Source organism: Protomyctophum bolini (genome assembly GCF_963924005.1).
Source record: "Protomyctophum bolini genome assembly, chromosome: 24".
NCBI lineage: Eukaryota > Metazoa > Chordata > Actinopteri > Myctophiformes > Myctophidae > Protomyctophum > Protomyctophum bolini.
The window spans coordinates 24,472,908-24,494,456 of record NC_137885.1 but is presented as its reverse complement, the minus strand read 5'-3'; the positions used below and the strand labels follow the sequence as shown (position 1 = coordinate 24,494,456).

General features: G+C 41.1%; 2 protein-coding genes across 2 annotated transcripts; one reads left to right on the top strand and one right to left on the bottom strand.

The window, feature by feature from the left end:
* The first annotated feature begins 1,503 nt into the window (after positions 1–1,503).
* LOC308311678 (mid1-interacting protein 1-B-like) lies at positions 1,504–7,792 on the top strand. Its single transcript, XM_080758468.1, has 4 exons — positions 1,504–1,537; positions 2,135–2,249; positions 2,284–2,836; positions 4,206–7,792. Exons 3-4 carry the CDS (start codon positions 2,651–2,653, stop codon positions 4,575–4,577), a joined length of 558 nt encoding a protein of 185 aa, XP_080614594.1. The 5' UTR covers positions 1,504–1,537; positions 2,135–2,249; positions 2,284–2,650; the 3' UTR covers positions 4,578–7,792.
* A 4,636-nt stretch (positions 7,793–12,428) lies between these two features.
* LOC308311407 (tetraspanin-7-like) lies at positions 12,429–20,817 on the bottom strand (the record flags this gene model as incomplete). The annotated part of the gene is made up of 7 exons (XM_080758096.1): positions 12,429–12,497; positions 12,725–12,808; positions 13,312–13,467; positions 13,778–13,873; positions 14,843–14,917; positions 15,298–15,483; positions 20,737–20,817. The coding sequence occupies 7 exons, from the start codon at positions 20,815–20,817 to the stop codon at positions 12,429–12,431; spliced, it is 747 nt and encodes a 248-aa protein (XP_080614222.1).
* Between the last annotated feature and the right edge of the window lie 732 nt (positions 20,818–21,549).

Here is a 21,549-nt window from a genome sequence, read left to right as displayed (position 1 = left end):
TCAGATGCTGTTTTTCTCCCAGTGTGGAGAAAGAATCATTAGGATTTTTATTGTATTCTCACTCTTGAAATATATAATCCATTGGTTTCTGTTGTGTAGTGATTCAACAATAATAGTTGTCCTCAAAACCACACCTCCAGTCGCTGTCATAAGAACGGGAGGTGCGCTCATGAAGAGCCTGTTTGTGCACGGCTGCCCATCAAGTATAATTTATGCTTCGTCCCGCGATGGTGTCGCGCACGCAGACCTCTACGCTCACATTAGTCGCATCCGCGATGTGATGTGAGCTTGTATATCAGCTGTTCTGTGCGTAATACTGTTGGGCTTTGAAGTATAAATGTCTCCTATGGTGCGTCTCACTAGCCAACAGGTTGAATAAGTGAAACCAGCGCTCCCCAAAACAACAGGTTTGGATCTGTCGGGAATTGATTATATGAAACAGTCACCCGAGCGCCCATTCCCAATGTTTGTAAACTTGGTCTATACAGCGGGCCGTACTGTAAGCTTGTAGATTGGCTATTTATATACAGCTGGTAAAATACTGCAGACATGTCATTAACATTTTAACAACTTTCAACCGTAAACTACATGGGGGGGAAAAAAAATCATATTAAGTAGCCTACAATGGCAAGACCCTTTTCTGAATCAAACTGGATGTTTGAATGATGATCCAGTTCTTCCCTCTCTGCTAATGACTAACAGGTAAATTATTCATTAATGGTATAAAAACGCCATCCTGGTTTTCATTCATCACAGCATGCATTTATTATAAAAGTAAACCGAACGATTATCAAATAATATGAATGCAACAAATGTGAAAGGTATGCCATACCTTTCACATTACCTGGTATGGTATGTAGCTGTTACACTTTGATACCATGAGGTGGTGGTAGAGTCAAAGTAACATGCCATGGGTAAGTATAGTTCCATAGTTGCTCGATATAATGGACCAGATAGGAAGACTGGCCACCTAAACATTGTGGGCACCTCCACCCCCAACCCCCCAATTAAACATTTAAAAATGTAAAAATGTGTAATTTGTAAACATTGTCTGAAGAATGTACAAACAATGGAATAGTTAGTGGAGGCAATGTTTGTATGTTTATAATTAATTTAGGCTTGCCTTTATGGAGCTAAAATAGTCTGGCGCTCGTGCTATTTGTGTGTTGTCTGTTTTGTATTGTTTTTTTATTTTATTTGTGTTTATCATAACGACAGTTTCCATTTTGGGAACCTCCGCTGTCCTACGTCACGGCCAAGCTCGGCTCGTGATTAGCTCAGAGCGGAGGTTCGGTCAGATGGGCTTGTCCCGTTCATCACGCCCATAGAGTATATCACGCCCAGAAACCCTCACATCATCCCATGTCCTGGAAGGACGGGCCTCTTTCGGCCAATCGGAGTCGACCATCGTCTGTTCACGCCATAGAAACGACGCCCCGCGGGCCAATCACGGCGCGCGTCGTCCCTCCGGGATATGGGTTGAGTTTGTAATCCTCCTGTGGTCCGTGCAGCGCTGTGTGGAAGCTTCACACGAACGGTGAGAAAGTATTTCCGTTAAAAATACAACTTTAATCTTCCTTATTTAGTTAATGATGTTTAATTTGTTTTACATGTTATATAATGTTTTATTACTCGTGTTTGTTTTAATGCATATTCATAGTTTTAAGTATCAGCTTTCTGCCGGCTTCCCCTTTTCCCATGTCCTGTTCCTTGTCACACGGACATTGGTGACCTATCGAAGTGCGTGACCCCGTTTCGCTCTGATACATTGTACTTTGTAGCCCATTTCCTTCACATTTAACTTCTGCATTTCATTGTTTAAGTGCCATCGTTTAATGTAATAAGGCCATCAGGATACTACTTCTATATTAAATAATAATCATCATCATCTAGGCTCAAACAACATTAAATGGTCCCGACCGCTGGGGTCACAGTATTCTACAGGTCACACATATCGGTGTAACTCACTGTCAGACTGCATTAGCTGTGGTAGTAAACCAGCTGACAGAGACCCAGGCTGTCAGTTGATAGAAGATGAAGCATAAACACTAGCTTTAGTATGAAGTCGAGGTTGTGAGTTTGATTCCTCTGCCGGCACTGTTTTAAGCTGACACGGCCTGTTTTATATTTTCAGGTATTGGTTTTCTGAGGATGAGGAGAAGAGCAACGCCCTTTTAAACCAGGTTTTTATTTTTTAACCAACATCCCTCTTGTCGCTGACTGTGTTCTAGATTTGTATTTAAACCAGCGTCCCTCTGTGTTCTAGACTTTATTTAAACTAAGCCAACACTTAACACGTCAACCTCGCGTCAACTCTGTCCCCGAACCACAACAATAGGAGCTGCAGCAACGCACTGAATAACTGTCATTGTCACCCCAGCGTGCGCGTGTGAGTGTGTGACACGCTCAAAGCCTTTTAGCGGGCCAATCATAATCCTCCAAAGAGCATTAGCGGGAGCTAAGTTTATCCCCGCTCATTCATTCATAACTGACCCCCGCGCTGCTGGCTGCTGCTCTGGACCAATGACATTTCAGTCCTCATTTCATATTTAAATGCAGTAGCAGAAACTCGTGCCAAGTTCAAGTTGAAAGGCACAATTGATCCGTAAATATAAAAACCAAAAAATAAAAGGCGTTTGGAGGAGTGATTATGATGATGCAGGGCGGTGACTCACACAACCAGAAGCGGTCGCTGTTCAACGCCATGAACCGCTTCATGAGAGCGGTCACCAACATGGACCAGACCGTCATGGTGCCCAGCGTGCTGCGCGGCGTTCCTCTGGAACACGGAGACAACGGAGAGGCCAAGCCGCTCCGCACCACCACCTCCACGCCGGTAAGGCCCTAGTGTCTAGCTCTGGTCCATAGCGTTAGATAGTAGTTCTCCTTTAACACTTTGTTACTTTTAGCTCTGGTCCACTAATTGTCATAAATGTATGCATAACATTTTGAAATAGCAGATCTACAAGCTTACAACACGTGCATGGATTAAACTTCTCAGTCGCCACGACTGATTTCAGTCATTTAGAATCCATAGGAGTCAGCTGTGGGACGCATTCAGAGCTTATTAGGGGTTTTCTAGCAATGTTATGTTAAGAAATATCTTCCATTAAATCTTAATAGTGTCTGGGAAATTTCATATAAAAGCAAAGGGTAAAGCCTAAATCTGTGTTTTCCACAGGATCAATATAATGTAAAAAAAATACATATTGCGTTAAATTGTTGTTTAGGAAACAACGCTGGTGTGGGGGGATCCTTTCATACTGTACATTAGGACTTGTTGATTAGGGATGTGCCGATGAGACATTTTGGGCGATATCCGATATAATTAATTGCTGTTATGGCCGATAACCGATAATACCGATGTCGATATGATCTCATTCTGTATTTAAAAAATATATAATAATTTTGTCCATTCTGAAAAATACATGTAACAGGGTATCTGCACTGGAGGCTTAGTCAAGTCAGATTTAACTTTAATACCTTTTTATATTTAATATTGTGAGCTTGTAGATCTGTTCAAGCTGTTACTTTGGGCTTGTTTATCTGTAAAGACAGACCGATTAATCGGACAGATTAATTATACATTTTCATGTTATTCTGCTTTAATCCATGTGCATGTCATAAGCTTGTAGATCGGCTATTTCCGCTATTTAAAAAAAGTAATTGTATAAAATAATATAAAATTATGTCAGTAATATCTATCTGTATATTTCAGTTCTGTTATATGTGCAACTTTTGATTACAAAGCCTAAAACCATGAATGAATGAAACTTTATTGACACCCGTAGCCAGTAGATGACAGACAACAATTAAAAACATACAAAACAGATACAAATAAATACATTGGTTCATAAAACTCTAAAACTCTCTCGTAAAAAAAAAAGAAGAATATCTATAAGAGGCACTCGTACCAATGTTTCCACATCAAGGAGCGGTATCTAACCGTGCTAAACCTGGGATTAGTCAACATCATAATCACATTATTAAGTAACCCATCAAGTCTGCTTTTAAAGCTGAACATGAGGTTTCTCAAAAGAGCCTGGAAGGTGGTTAGACCATGAATAATTTATTTATTCGTAATGTCCAACGCTACACACAATTAACTTTTCCCATGTCCAACACTAAACAACACAATTTATGTTCCAATGTTCAACTCTAAACGCAATGAATCGCCGTCCTACATGTTGTAATTGTGACCACAGCCCTGCACGGCGGGCGCCGCCAGCAACGGCGACGTTGGAGGCGGAGGAGGGGGGGCCTATTTCCCAGACGGCGACATGTACAGCTCGTACATTCTGCTGAAGTCCATCCGTAACGACATGGAGTGGGGGCTCGTGCGGGACTGCTGCCAGGACATTTCCAAAACGACACTGATGACGCCTTCGCCTTCGGTGGCGGATGTCGGCGAATGGGACGAAGAGGAAGGCGGCGAGGAGGACGAAGAGGACCTGCAGAAACAGTTCCACTTCCACCTGAGTGGACTGCACGCCGTGCTGAACAAACTGACCCGTAAGGCCGACAGCCTGACCAGCCGCTACAAGCAGGAGATCGGAGTACGAGGCTGCGGGAACTGATTAACTTAGCCGTGTGTTGCGCGCGAGCGATCACAGCGTTGTGGAGTCCGAAACACGCAGGGACTGTGGATCCAGAAGATAAAACTAAAACGTGATTTATTTTTATTCTTTTTTTTTTTAGCCAGAGGGCTGGACCGTATGTCCATATTGTAATATATCATCATATATATATATATATATAACTATAATAATGCGACTAATTATCGTTAGTTATTGTCTTTTTTCTGGTTTTATTTATCACTTAAAGCCTTATTTTTTTATACGTAAAAATAAAAATAAAAGATCTGAATACAGCGCAAATAGCCGACAGACGAGCTCACTACGTGAGCATGTACATACGTAGCTCAGCTCTTTTCTCTACTTTTGAATATTTGAATACAGTTACTTATTTCCACAGTATGTACTATGTATGGTCCATATGGTTCAGCCCTAACGCGAACATTTTCAACTACACTGTAACCTTCTCCACCACACCCACTACCAATATCAGAATGTGGTTGAAGTGGTGTTTGGTTGCGAGGGCCGAGCTTACCAGCACTCTACATGCCTCCACAGACTATTCATAAGTACTCTGCCAAGGTTTTAAGCATATTATCCCGCCCTCAATGTCTTCACATAATTATTGTACAGCATAATGCATAATATAATAATAATATAATATATAACACGCATTATTCAGGCACATTTCAGCCACCTCTTTTGCAGGATGCTGGTTTGCTCTACGCAACATCATCATACAGAGACTGCACAGCGACTGCACAGCGCAGGTGTGTGATTGGAAGGCGAGATTTATTTTTTATTTTTGTGGTGCTAGAGCGAGACCGGTCGAGGTTCTAGTCGTCCATATTGGAAAGACATCAGGCTCTCTTCCTCTTCCTTCACAGGTGTTACCAATGATACTAATGAAGGCTCTGTTCCATTCTGGTCAAACAGAGTCAGGGTGCTGATAATGAGGTTCACGATGCGATTGTTCACGATATTTTAAGTATTTTCCAGAAAAAATACAGTTTATTTTTCCCCCCACATTGCAAAAGAAGTAGCATTACTTTTGGCAGTGCAGAACCATAATTGCCTTCCTTGATGAGCATCAACAACCATCCCCTCTACAGTGCTCTACTACTGAAAGTGACTAATTTCTCTCCAAAAGCACTTGAATAATTATGACTAAAGTTCACATTTCACATCACACACCATAATGCACTAGCCCCCCCTAATTTTATTTATTTATTTCAATAAATCGTTTCATATCGTCGGGATTCGTATCGATATACGATATATCGTTACATGCCTAGAACAGAGCCTTCATTAGTATAATTTTTAACACAAGGAATAGACCCAATTCATTTCCAATATGACTGCTGTGCATATATGCTGTTAACTTGTCACACACAAAGAAAATATCCCTCCAAAAAACAATATGGTAAAATCTTCACTAATGTTGACGTTGCGACGTAGCGAACGGAATGATTTTGTAACATTTACTCATTCACTGTCAAGAGTTAATACATTGTTTTGTAACGTCAACAATAAATCCATTTCCAAATCCATAAAGTAAAATAAAGTCTGCACACTGGATCATACTCCAAAGCTTAAAAGTCTAATGGTTCTCAAACATCTGAGAGGCCATGACCCCCAAACACACACACACACACACACACACACACACACACCCTGACAAGCACTTACAATTGTAGGAGTCGAAGCAAGTTTGACTTGATTCCACAGATACAGTACATGATGTGAAAATAGCAGATGTACAAGCATCAGCTATTTTCACAACATTTGCCTCTTTCTTTTGGGCCAATGTTTGACCATTTGTCTATAGTTTGTCCATTGATTACTTTTGATGCTGTGATGGTCTTTTTTTTGCGCTATTGAAAGGGTCTTAAATTGTCATTTTATAAATGTGCAGATACCCTGTATACACTTATACTGTATGTTGGTTTGTTTACTGTTGAGTGAGAAGTTGCACCCTTTTTTATTGTTAGTTCAGATTTTTGGACTTCAAGCTGTAGGAAATACTTAATATAGTGGTTGCAAAAGTATTCATTTATTGTCTGAGTCCCTTGGTGGGAGTTCTGCTCTGGTTTTTGTGAATATTAAGTAGTTCCAGTTATTTGGTGGGGTTACCGGGGGCCACCCCTTAAAAATAAATTCAGCCACAGAAGCTAGCGTGATTTGCATTCTTGACCTGTTTCTACCATATAGCGCAACTTTCGTTCAACTTTGACACATGGAACACATTTTTTGTGTCCAGCAGCACAATCAATGAATATGTTAGCAACCACTATATTAATGGCAAATATTTTCCTACAGCTGTCCTTGGAGCTTTCCAAGTCCAAAAATCTAAACTAGTCCTTTAATACTATACTATATAAATCGTGTTCTCTTCTCTTCAGAACAGTGGTATCCTGTCATTTAAAGGTGCTAAGTGACTGATGTGTTTTTGTTAAACTAAAGTTGTTTTGTTTGTTAAAAAGTTAGCTTTTTTAAAAGAGCTATTTAACAGTTATATTAACACAACAACAACATTGTGTACGCCACCTCTCTGAGAGAGAGTACACATAATTTTAGGATTTTTGTGTGTGTTAGGACCAGAGCATTTGACATTATTTACTAAACAAATGTATTCATCATTCAATTTAAAACACCACATCTTTTCAAATAGCGAAAATGTCAAGATTGAGGTCATATATGTATATTCTAGGGTCATTTTTATGTAAAGTAACCCAATAACAACCAGAAACATTTGAACAAACTTCGGTGTAGGCTATAACCCTGTCACTGAGTAGAGTGAGTTACAATGAATATTGTTACCTTGTTGAAACGTGTGACCGCTGTTATGTTCTATTTTGTTCTCTCATTTTATTTTGTCGTTTACTGTTGTTTTGCACTTTTTGCAATCCAGGATTCTATTTTTGCACTAATTTGTTAATTATTATTATTATTATGATTTGTCTATGCAAATGAGTGTGAGGTTGAGCTTTAATTAAATTAAAAGGGGGAACAATCGTTTGAAAAGCCCTGTTTCTCTACATGCGGTCCACGCTCCCAATCGGGTCCTTGAGGAGGGGCCAGGAGGTCCCCAGCAAAACCGACCCCAAATGGACCCTTACAGGTCTGTAACTCTTGAGTGTAGAATTGGAACCAAATGGACCCTTACCTCACAGGTCTGGAACTCTGAGAGTGTAGGTCCCTACACATGGAACTGACACCACCAGTGATGTTCCTATAAGCTTTTTTGCTCCATTAAAAATATATATTTTAATTAAAAACTTTAAAAACATTATAATTATTGCTTTAATGTTAATTAAAGAGTTTCATGACATGATTTCTTGTTTTGTCTCATTTAAACATTCTCAGTTTGAGAAAACTTGTCTAATGCAGTTGAATGTGAAGTGGCAAAAAACAAGTCCTATACTCAAAGCAAAACAGTGTTGATTGTTGAAGCTAATATGGATAGTTTGTTCTTGGGTATTTTATTTTAAACTATCCACGCACAAACAACATGAATCTCTGTTGTTGTGTTTCTGTTGTTGTGTTTCCAGTGGCACTACAGTTCTGTGAGCATACCGCGCTGTGATTGGTGGAGTATCTTTCCCGTCTGAGGCAGCAGAGACGGCTTCCGTTGGAGCTGTAGTTCCAGGAATAGTTGTCTGGCTACGCGAGATTAACCGTGAGGACATTTAAGACCTTTTTAAGACCTACCAAAAATAGATCGTCTGCATCAAAAGTAACCGACAAACTATAATAATTTATAACTGGCACAATATACGGTAGAGCTAGCAGCTTATTCATTCAACCCTTATTTGAACAAAGTGTTACTTACTTACTTATTGTTTTGTTTTTTATTGACAAGTGACATGTCAACAAGTGACGTGTTGACACAACATGAAACCAACGTGACTTAAAAAAGTCACTATTGATTTATAATTATAAACATTTATTTTATAATACATTTATAATCAACATTTATTCTATAATACATTTATAATGGTAAACATTTATTCTAGTAGACCTTTTCTAATTATAAACATGTATTATATATTACATTCATAATGATAAACATTTATTATATAATATAATACATTCATAATGAAACATTATCACATAGCCTTGATCGAAATTATTTCAGATAATCAGTTCCACGTCCAAACATGTTGGAGATTAGGGATGTCCCCATTCACTTTTTTCGTTTCAGATCCCGATAGCACAATGTCTGTGTTAGCTGATACCGAATCCAGGAACGAGTCTCTTACGATATAGACGAATCCAGGAACGGGTCTCTTACGTATTTCCTGTAGGCGGACTCGACGTAGCTGCAGGGTTTAAACCCTCACCAGGCGCATCTCTTCCACTACAGTGAACGGCAGAGTGACTGATGTTAGTCTGCCTCAAACGTTAGGCTACTCTTTTACCTGCTTTTTACTAACACTAACATTACAAAGATGCCCAGAACATCGGGATGAACCTGTGTTGTTTATGGCTGCTCCAACAGTAGTGGTAACATTAAAAAATAAAATAAAAACGGAATGTCAAAATATAAAGTACAGCAGCCTTGTGTTCATAAAACAGAAAGATTGGGTATTGGGTAAGACTGACGTTATGTATCTTTCAGGACCTTTCACTGCTTCGTCTCAACCATTACTCAATGGCTCTGTTCTCAGCCACCGCGGTAGATATTTTGACATTCCGTTTTTATTTTATTTTGAATGTTGCCACTACTGTTGGAGCAGCCATAAACTACACAGGTTCATCCCGATGTTCTGGGCATCTTTGTAATGTTAGTGTTAGTAAAAAGCAGGTAAAAGAGTAACGTTTGAGGCAGACTAACCTCAGCCACTCTGCCGTTCACTATAGTAGAATAGGTGCGCCTGGTGAGGGTTTAAACCCCGCAGCTACGTCGAGTCCGCCTACAGAAAATACGTAAGCTGCTACCATGAGACCCGTTCCTGGATTCGTCTATACCAGAGAATAATATTTATAATAATAGAAAAATAATGAAGATCTTATTTTGAAATCCACCGACTGGGAATAGTGTTTATAGCTATCTAGCTATATATCTCGTGTTGTGTTTATAGCAGACTCCTCACTCAAATGTGCACTTGCAACTCGAAAGCAAACTCCACATGCCCCAACATTGTATTTACCTCCCATAGTGTCAACCGCTTATACCCTTGTGTCGGATCGGTGGTTTGACTGGCATATTTGCCGATAGCGATATACCCGATATGACCAAATAAGGGCCGATCCAATACTTTTCCGATACTGATACAGTATCGGGACATCTCTAGTGGAAATATACAATCTAGTTCTGACAACGCATTCTCACTCCCAAGGAGTCAAACGGGTGTCTTCCAGGGACGGACTTCCCAAGGAGTCAAACGGGTGTCTTCCAGGGACGGACTTCCCAAGGAGTCAAACGGGTGAGTGGAAGGGGAGGCTAAAATGGTACATGTTGACTAGATATGAGTCAGGATGCTGTCCATATCGGGACATTAACTGACTATAGATATGAGTCAGGATGCTGTCCATATCGGGACATTAAATGACTATAGATATGAGTCAGGATGCTGTCCATATCGGGACATTAACTGACTATAGATATGAGTCAGGATGCTGTCCATATCGGGACATTAACTGACTATAGATATGAGTCAGGATGCTGTCCATATCGGGACATTAACTGACTATAGATATGAGTCAGCATGCTGTCCATATCGGGACATTAACTGACTATAGATATGAGTCAGGATGCTGTCCATATCGGGACATTAACTGACTATAGATATGAGTCAGGATGCTGTCCATATCGGGACATTAACTGACTATAGATATGAGTCAGCATGCTGTCCATATCGGGACATTAACTGACTATAGATATGAGTCAGGATGCTGTCCATATCGGGACATTAACTGACTATAGATATGAGTCAGCATGCTGTCCATATCGGGACATTAACTGACTATAGATATGAGTCAGGATGCTGTCCATATCGGGACATTAACTGACTATAGATATGAGTCAGGATGCTGTCCATATATGCTGTCCATATATATGAATATAATCAGTATTGTAAAAAGTTTGTAAATGTTGTTTTATGCTCTAGTAGTGGCAGCTAGAGGCCCTACGGCCGCTGTGTGTGTGTGTGTGTGTGTGTGTGTGTGTGTGTGCGTGTGTGTGTGCGTGCGTGCGTGCGTGTGTGCGTGCGCGTGCGTGCGTGCATAAGGTCTCCACGGTGATTTGTAATCGTTTTTTCTCTGAAAGAAAGAAGGAAAGAAAAAGGACAGGACAAAGATGACTCAAAAGTAATATAAATAACTACGGTTTGTATTTAATATTAAAAAACGTGCTAGTGGACTTGTAGTTTTAAATGGGTGCTAGCTGATGGTAGTTGTAGTAAACGTGCTAGTGGACTTGTAGTTCTAAATGGGTGCTAGCTGATGGTAGTTGTAGTAAACGTGCTAGTGGACTTGTAGTTTTAAATGGTTTCTAGCTGATGGTAGTTGTAGTAAATCGGCGCTATGTCGTGGTTACAATATTAACGATTCATTCTGAACATGAAAGAATCGATCGGCGGATTAGTACTGGACGATTTTTACTGCCGGTTCATTGGGGTGAATTTGGGGGTTTCACATACTTATAAATGGTGATGGGAGATTAATGGGCAAACACATCGCTATCGGCCGATTTGAGTTGTTTTTGGATTAATCGGCATCGGTTCGATTAATCAATCAGCCTGATTAATTAATCGGTCCGATTTAATCGGCCTGTCTTGATAAACAAGCCCAAAGTAACAGCTTGAACAGATCTACACGCTCACAATAGTAAATATAAAGGTATTTAAGTTCAATCTGACTTCCCTAAGTCTGCAGTGCAGATACCCTGTTTACATGTATTTTTCAGAATGGACAAAATTATTATAATTGGTGCAAACCACTTCCTTAAAGGGACACTTCACCCTTTTTGCAAAACAATATATGTTAATGACGTTTAGAAGCTTTAGATCACTTTCCTGGGGGTATTTATGTGTGTAATATGTGGTTTTAGATATTTTAGATTGTAGCAGTGAGCCTGTTGTCTCTGATGTCATGGACACTGGTCTCACTACCTTCCTGGACTAGAATTCCCATAATTCTTTGGTGCACTGCTCCTCCTTGTGGATAGGGGGGAGAGCTGTCTTACTGAGACAACATGTAGTCCAGGAAGGAAGTGAGCCCAGTGTCCATGACATCAGAGACAACAGGCTCACTGCTACAATCTAAAATATCTAAAACCACAAATTACACACATAAAGACCCCCAGGAAAGTGTTCTAAAGCTTCTAAACGTCATTAACATATATTTTTTTGCAAAAAGGGTGAAGTGTCCCTTTAAGTGAGTATGTGTGTGGGTGCCTGCCTGCCTGTCTGGGTGGGTAGGTAGGTAGGTAGGTAGGTATGAGCACGAAAACAGCATGGTTGTTTTTCACCACCTGTGCGCAACCTAACACACACAAACACACGCACATATTAACTGTATATATGATGCTTTCAGTTGTGCCAGTACAGTACAGTGAGGGTACAGCACAGCACAGTAGAGGGTACAGTAGAGGGACCCTTCACGCGGTAACTCTGTCATTTCTCAACCGTTTCGGACGCGGGGCGGCTCCTTGGGTGCGTTGGGTTTTCAAAATAAAATGCCTCGTGCATCCTGTTGGCAGCGAAGGGACAGCGCCGAAGTTAAATGGTGGTTGTAGTTTTAAAAGTCTCCTTGCTGGTGGTAGTTTAAAGGACTCCTAGCTGATGGTAGTTGTAGTTTTAAAGACGTCTAGCTAATGGTTGTAGTTTTAAAGTGTGTGTGACCTACCTGTTACACCATTTCATACTGATTGGCAGTGATGAAGCGAGACAGACAGCAAGCTAACAGCATGCCTATCAACTAGACAAGCAGACAGATGGTTACCTCACTATATACAACATTCAGTACAGCAGGCTATAGTAATTGTGTAGTGGAGTAAAATGTCTAACATTAGCTTGAACAAAAGTATAAATGTAATTCTTTACTAGGGTAAATGTGTCTTAAACTTGTAGTGAATACAGTAAGCCTACATTTATTACTAGTAATATTTTAGTAGCTATAGTATTTTATCAGTAGTATTTCTTTACCTGTGAGAAAGCGATACCAAATGTAACTCCAGCGATGATTCCCATGTTGGTCTCAATGAATGACGTGACGATGTGATAACAACCCTGAAACATAGAGGTCGCCATTTACAGACAGACAGACAGACATATATTGCTGGACTTTCACGACTTATTTGCAGATAAATGTGAATGGATCTACAGCTCGTGTATTTGTTCTATGGTATAAACGGAAAACGGCAGTATTTGTTCTATATGGTAGGCCTATAGGACACCAGACTTTGTTTTCGCAACGTTCGACACGGCAACTCGTTCGCTTTAGCTCGCTCAGTGGTGCAGTTTTAGTCTTTTGAATAGTTTTCATATTGTTTTAGTCACCCTGAATTTCTTATTGTTCGTCTAGTTTTAGTCGACTAAATCTACAGTTGTTTTAGTCGACTAAAATGTGTTTTGGCGGGCCTTGATGCCGTCGTAATAGAGCGCAGAAGTACTGACGTCACTCGCTCATCCCCCGGTTCACGGATGTAATTTCTCTATGGAGAATAACATGGGCTCATCTTAAAATCGTTTAACTGTGTATGGACCTTGGTAGGTATTAGCGTAGCATTTACCTGCGTATGGACCTTGGTAGGTATTAGCGTAGCATTTCGGAGGTCTTGCTCCTCACAGTCGTTGAAGTTGACACAACAGGAAGCAGGAACTCCATGTTTGGTGAAATACACACTGCTGAACCAACTGGTGTAGTCCAACACTCCGCAGCAACGCAACTACTCTCACACACACACACACACACACACACACACAATACAACAGTGATTATAGGTCAAATCATCATTCATGACATCCATTTAAAACAGTTTAAATTTGTAGATCTGCTATTCTTTTTCATATAATGACGCAGTACCCAAAATAGAGATGCATTATTGCCTGCAATATCATCCACAAAGATTGAATTACATTTAATATCTAGGTGTAATATGTACGGCCTAATTTCATTATGTATCCTTTATATTATGTATATGAATAACCTACATGTATTATGCATAATGTATATTTACATATATTTACATAACTCACAGAGCGTTGCACATGGTCAACTGACAGACTCTTGTCATCCTGGGAATTGTAGTTCTGAACCGCTTCTGCGTACGACTGTCGGAATGTCCCTTTAATCTACACACATACACACACACACACACACACACACACACACACACACACACACGTGTTGTTGTCCCATTGGGTAGCACACTTACTGGTTGACAATGTCAAAATTGGCCTTTTCAAAAACGCACGGACACTAGACATGCCCTCATCTCCTCTCTGTACATATTTGTGTTCAGCACCTGTAGAATTATTTGAGATGTGCGTGCTTTCCTGCTGGATCCCCTTTCTCACTTTATCAATCTTTATCAAGTGTCCTATAGAAATGTGTTGCCTTCCATTCCAATCGAAATTATGTGGACTCCCGGCTGTAACTGTGCATGTTCTTCACACATGAAGCAGCTCTCACTCTCACTCTCTCTCTCTCTCTCTCTCTCTCTCTCTCTCTCTCTCTCTCTCTCTCTCTCTCTCTCTCTCTCTCTCTCTCTCTCTCTCTCTCTCTCTCTCTCTCTCTCTCTCTCTCTCTCTCTCTCTCTCTCATTTAGCATGTGTGTTGTGTGCCTAACTGCCTATGTTGCCATTTCGTTTCCATGTCGTATGTGAGTAATTTATTTAACCTGTGTGTTGAAGTACAAACGGCTTGGTTGTAGTTACAACTTTTAACATTCAGTGGATTTTCTGTGGTCTGGAGTTTTCTCTGGGGGTTGGAAGCCTTTTGGGCTGCAATGAAAACGGGCAAATACAGTGAAAACAGTGACGTCTGCTGGCATACCCATTGACATAATTATGGGATGTGCAGGCTGTGACATCACAGAGAGCAGGAAAATCACTTGTTTGAGCCAGAAAACTCACAGATCACAGAAAATGTACTGAATGTTAAAAGTTTCAGATTACTTTTGGGTGCAATTGAGCTCAGAAAACCTAACAAAATTAAGAAAAACTTATCTTTAAGGGAATAAGTAGCGTATCTGAACTCGGTAATGAAGGGAGGAGTTGGAACTATAAAGTTAATGTCATGTTGAATACGATAGAACTCACCTCGTGTCTGAAGAGGAAACCTGAGATTCCTGCAACCAACTCACACAGAAAGATGACCACCAGGAACACTGCATACTGTAAACACACACACAAACAGTTTATCTACCAATGTTGTGATTTGGCACGTAATTAACCCATTCTGACCTGAGATCAGATTCATACGAGGTTTTCCACGGGACACACACTGGTCTGATTAACCCATTCTGACCCGAGATCAGATTCTAAAAATGTCAGTCGTTCTTCGAATTTTTCAAAAATAGCAGACCTACAAGCTCGTAGCGCACCACTCGGTGGCGCGCTATGAGCTTGTAGATCTGCTATTTTTCAATAGCTAAAGCATAACATGATGCCAACACCAAAATGGGTGCCCGGTCAGAATGGGTTATCTACCAATGTTGTGATTTGGCACGTAATTAAATTGAAGTGTGTGTGTGCGACTGTGCGCGCACGCTTACCATTTTTAACATCCATGGACTTCCTCTACACGTGGCGAAACAGCCAAAGAGTCCGAACACGATGATGGCCGTCCCCGTGCCTATGAGCACGTAGGGAGCGTTGGTTGAATTATCTGCGATCAGAGAGATGTATGACAGCATCAACTTCCCCCATAACCCCACAGCCAATAGGATCAGTCCTGTTATCTAGAGAGAGAGAGAGAGAGACAGACAGACAGCCAATAGGGTTATTCCTGTAACGTTATCTGGAGCAGTTTTTCCCCAAACTTTTTCATGTCAAGGACCCCCAAAATGACACTAATTAGCCCCTTTTGAAGAGAGGGACAGGGACCCCCATAAGAGAAGATTTTTACGGCTCTAGCAGTGATTCTCAACCAATTTAATGTCGGACAGTTTGACCTGCATTAGTCTACAGACCCCCATTTAATGGCATTTCTATCTCTGGGACCCCCAATTTATATTGTAAAACCAATGTTAATCTAACTCTGAGAGTGTACAAATGGAACCAGACCCATAAGGGTCCATTTGCTTCCAAAACTATCATTTAGCTTGGAACTCCCTCAAGGACCCCTGGGGGTCCCCGGACCCCACTTTTGGAACCACTGATCTAGAGAGAGAGAGAGAGAGAGAGAGAGAGAGAGAGAGAGCCAATGGGATCAGTCCCTGCATATGTATTTATTACAGTACAGTATATAAAGAGTATCTGCACATTTCTAAAGTTACAATGGACTTTTATTTTTAATAGGCCAATACCTCTAAATGTTTTTTTTTTCTTTTCTTTTCATTGTGTCTAAAGTAATCAACAAAACTATACTTTAGAAATGGTCAAACGTTTGTTACAATGTGCTCTGATCAATGTAGTTTATTTTTCATTTGTAGAATCTTGTATGAGGTCCATCCTTTAGTGTTGATGTGAAACAAATATATTTTAGTGAGCGTTTATAGGCTATTAAAGCATGAAGGTGGATGTCATTGCGGTCAAACTATAGTGGTATTTAGGCCACGTATTTAAAGACCTCCATGTAAGTTATGTGAAGTCCACAAGATGGTCACATATTTCAGCAGGTCACCAATTTCACCGTAACACTGCCATGCTGGAGTGACCGGGAGAGAGAGATACAGAGAGAGAGAGAGAGACAGAGAGAGATACAGAGAGAGGGAGGGGGGTCATTCTAATTATGTCTCTGCGTTCATTAGCATCTCAGTGTCGATAGGTCACACTGTCCTGTCAATCACATTCCTCACAGCTCACATCAAGGAAGCAGATTCCTCCCGGCACATCGTGGTGTGGATCATGGGAAATCAACGGTTGAACCCGTTTAGGCCAGAAGCAAAGATTTGAGTTAAAAACGTTCGCTCTGAAAGAATATATACCGGCATTTAAAGATTTGCACTATACATTTTCACGATTAAGTGCCGCGCTACGAGCTTGTAGATCTGCTGTTTTTCCATAGCTGAAGTATAACAGGATGCTTAAAACCCACCCAAATTGGGTTAAACTTAAACATTTGTTTTCTAATTCATGGAATTTCGTTGATTTCTCTTCTATTTCTTCATGGAAATACTGGAGAGAAAAAAATCACACCCGTGTGGAAGTGAGGGGCACTCTCATCACCGTATACATACCGGTAATCACACATCGACTCATTCCGGCCAATCATAATTTGCGTCCTTAACTTTCGTCATCAATGTTTGCGTTACACAATGCTTGTGATTTATACACAAACACTAAAAATTGTCCATTCATCGTCGGTGGCATTTAATGTTTGTGTTGTTGGGACAAAAATTGGGTTACATACAGTACACCAAAATCTGGACATACTGTAGGAGGCCCTCAAACATTGACCCATGAATTTGCGACCCACGAATGGGTTCCGACCCAGTGTTTGGGAACCATCGAGCTACAGCACTGGTTCCCAAACCTTTTCATATCAAGGACCCCCAAATTGACACTAATGAGCCCTGCGAACCCCCATTTGAAAACATAGTGCCAGGGACCCACCATGAGAGAAGATCTTTACGGCGATAGCAGTGATTCTCAACCCGTTTCATTTCATGGACCCCCCGTTTGACATGCATTAGTCTACGGACCCCCATTTAATGGCATTTCTGTCTCTGGGTCCGGGACCCCAATTTATATTGTAAAATCAATGTTAATTTAACTCTGAGAGTGTACAAATGGAACCAAATGGACCCGTTAGGGTACATTTGATTCCATTTGTACACAGTGTACACATTTGTACAGTTACAGACCCATAAGGGTCCATTTGGTTCGTTTAGCCGTGGACCCCCGGGAACTCTCTCAAGGACCGCTAGGGGTCCCCGGACCCCACTTTGGTAACCAGTGGTGCCAGGTCTTTACACATGATTTCTCGTTTGTACTTCTCAAATGTTGAGGTTCCTCATAGCCAGTGGTGGAATCTCTTGGAATTTCACATTTCTTACTTAGGTAACAGTATCAATAGTAAAAATCCGGAAATTCAAAATGTACTTGAGTAAAAGTACAATGTACTTCAAGTACCAAAAGAGAAAATAGACACATTGTGCAGAATGTCCCATTTCAAGTTTTCAAATGTATACAAATATTTTGAAAAGGGCCGATCTACAAGCTCACAATGCGTCGCATTGTGACGCATTGTGAGCTTGTAGATCGGCCCTTTTCAAATGGCCAAAATTACGAATATATATATTGGAAGTGAAGTTCGACGCGTTTGTTGGTTTGTAGATTTGCTATTTTCACTATTTTTATCCGGGATTTCAGCCCCTGCCTATCCCGAGGCGATAACTTTGAGCTGGGTCATATTCCTTCGTGAACAACACATGTTGCGTGATGTAGGCGCCGTCAATAATTCTTCTATTATCCCCTGTGGAATCACGTCTTAGAGCGATGATGATCCTGTCGATATTCACCTCTTCTAGGAATACGTCTTCATTACGATTCAGCTCACGGGCCATTGTCCTTTATATTCGGACATGTTGTTGTAATACTTCATCACTTCAGGTGCATCAGAAAGGTTCCATCAGAAAGGTTCCCCAATGAGAAACATTTCACCTTATTTTTGTCTTCTAGTACAATCTTCTCCTGTCCGGTCCTTCTAGTACAATCTTCTCCTGTCCTGTCCGAAGCGGAATTCTTTGCCAAAAAAGGACATTGATGGAGTTGAGAGTTTGAGCCATTGTCCCGGAACTGCTTCATTTATTAAGGTTTCCGCTATAAATAATATTTATCAGGACTCCTCATGTCTATGTGCCATATGTCTATGTCACAATGACATAGACATCTGGGACTCCATATACTGTATGGACTTTATCATACAGTACATGGTCAACGTCATTGGAAGTGAGGATTGGTCACGTGACATCACAAGATATAATATAAAATGGTAAGACTTCACAATTCAAAGTTATCTGTGAAAGAACCAGGAAGACTCAACCAGAACCATTTAGATCCAAGCTGGTGTCGGCGTGAGAAATGTTTCACTCATTGAAGCATCTGGAAGCAAAGGAACGGAGATGCAAGCATGCAGCCGTGGCAGTAGGGGGCGACATGTTCTCCTTTGGAGGAATCCAGAAAGGCGGCGTGATGGATGTGCGCATAGGCGCGTTATATCGCTTCACATTTGAAAGGCCCTTATGACTGAGCAGCATGTAAGCCAAGCTCCTGTTATCAGTGTTGGGTTAGCTACTTCGAAAGCGTAGTGTCTACAGTTACAAGTAGCTCACCATGGCAGTAGTGTCTACAGCTTATATAGGGCTGAAGTGGTTAATGTATGTTTATTTTTTTAAATAATACACATGGAATGGACCCTTACAGGAATAAGGGCCTTTCTCAGCCCCACCCCTCTCCCATGTGATGCAAGCTCACAACAACATGAGTTTGTAGATCTACTATTTATTAACACTTTGGTGTGCATATCAATATGCTCAAGTGTTTAAACGATCTATTGATCGATCATTCATAAAACTCAATTCAATCTATTCAATCAATCAAACAATCAGGTGGCTAGGTGGCGGTGTGACGTGATAGACGTCCTATCACAGCTGTTTGTTTACGTCGATGTAACGGCGCATGCGGCGTGAGCTGCCGTGAGCCATGACGTCACACGTTTTGCGGCTGTGCTTTACCGTGATTATCCCATTCTGACCTGAGATCAGATTCATACGAGGTTTCCACTGGACACACACTGGTCTGATTAACCCATTCTGACCTGAGATCAGATTCTAAAAATGTCAGTCGCTCTTCGATTTTTCAAAAATAGCAGACCTACAAGCTCGTAGCGCGCCACTCGGTGGCGCGCTATGAGCTTGTAGATCTGCTATTTTTCAATAGCTAAAGCATAACATGATGCCAACACCAAGATGGGTTCCCGGTCAGAATGGGTTATTGGCACCTCAGTCACGCTTGTGGAACTCGGCTACCTTCGACACGCCTGATGACGTCAACGACGTGATGGGAGCAGCACGGATACAAAGCCCACAAAGGTGTGCTGTGTATCTTTGTGCGTTTTTATATCGTTTGCATCTGCCAGTGGGAACGCAGCATAAGATTTCCACTCTGAAAGGAGCTTCCAACTTTGTTGCATTTTCAACCCCCGATAACGCTGTTGCCTTTTATTTCTGCCGTTTTCTCTAGAGATGGTTGTCGTCTATTAACAGGGCCTCAGATAGAAGGAATTAAGGGAGAGATACAAAACAATGTGCAAAAACACAGCATCACCACCAGTGCCTGGATTTACAGTAGTATAGGGGCCCCTGGGCTAGACAAAATCTCAGGGCCCCCTCTGCCGAGCAATTTGAAAACTAAACACTAAACTAAAAACATTGGGGTATTTGGGTTTAGACACAGACACGGTGCGTTCACACGGGCAGATGGAACAATACATGTCTCTGGCTTCCATTGACAATGAATGGTAGACTGCATCTTTTACATTTGCCCTTGCGAACGGTACATCAGACAGACAGACAGACAGACAGACAAACAGACAGAACTGGGTGGCAGCCCTCCCTAGCCCAACGGTACATCAGACAGACAGACAGACAGAACTGGGTGGCAGCCCTCCCTAGCCCAACGGTACATCAGACAGACAGACAGACAGAACTGGGTGGCAGCCCTCCCTAGCCCAACGGTACATCAGACAGACAGACAGACAGACAGAACTGGGTGGCAGCCCTCCCTAGCCCAACGGTAGATCTGGCCTGAGCATCACAATACATTGAGTGTCGATCAGGCTTTTGTGTTTCACCCCAAACACTTTTTAAGTTGCTTCATTCAATTGGATATTTGATATAGGGCTGTAGGTCATTTTTTATCAGACACTCCCCCTTCCTAAAACGGGTGTTTTAAAATCAACAAGTCTTAACATTCATTAGAAGGACACTATCAGTCACCAGAAACAGAGAGATGTGTGTTGTCATTAGAAGTATGGATTTATAACTCACCCAGAAGATCAGTGAATAGACGATCAGTAAGGTTTGAAAACAGGCAATGACGGGTTTGGTGTTCATCCTTCTGGAAGCCATCTGGTCGGATCACTAACCTGCTGCTAACTAACCTCTGCTACACCAGTCTAATGTTAACTCTCTCTCTCTCTCTCTCTCTCTCTCTCTCTGTGACACACTCTCTCTCTCTCTCTCTCTGACACTCTCTCTCTCTCTCTCTCTCTGACACACTCTCTCTCTCTCTCTGTGACTCTCTCTCTCTCTCTCTCTCTCTCTCTCTCTGTGTGTGACACACTCTCTCTCTCTGACACTCTCTCTCTCTGACACTCTCTCTCTCTCTCTCTGTGACTCTCTCTCTGTGACACACACACTCTCTCTCTCTCTCTCTTTCTCTCTGTCACAGACTGTCTTCAATATGTGCTGCTGTGAGTATAACATGTCATATTAATATGACAATGTTATACTCTGAACTTTGCACTATTACATTGCACCAGCACTATTGCACTTGGGTTATTGTACCGTATGGTTATTTATTTGATGCCAGTGGTGAAGCTCTAAACTGAATTTCGTTGTGTCATGCAAGCAATGAAGATAAAGATCTATCTATCTATCTATCTATCTATCTATCTATCTATCTATCTATCTATCTATCTATCTATCTATCTATCTATCTATCTATCTATCTATCTATATTAAAATAATGATAAGCCTATAGGTTATATTATTATATCATATATTATTATAGTTTATTAGTTTGAAGGCAAACAGGAGTTCATATTATCGTTACTGTGTGACTTTGTTGTCATGTGACCG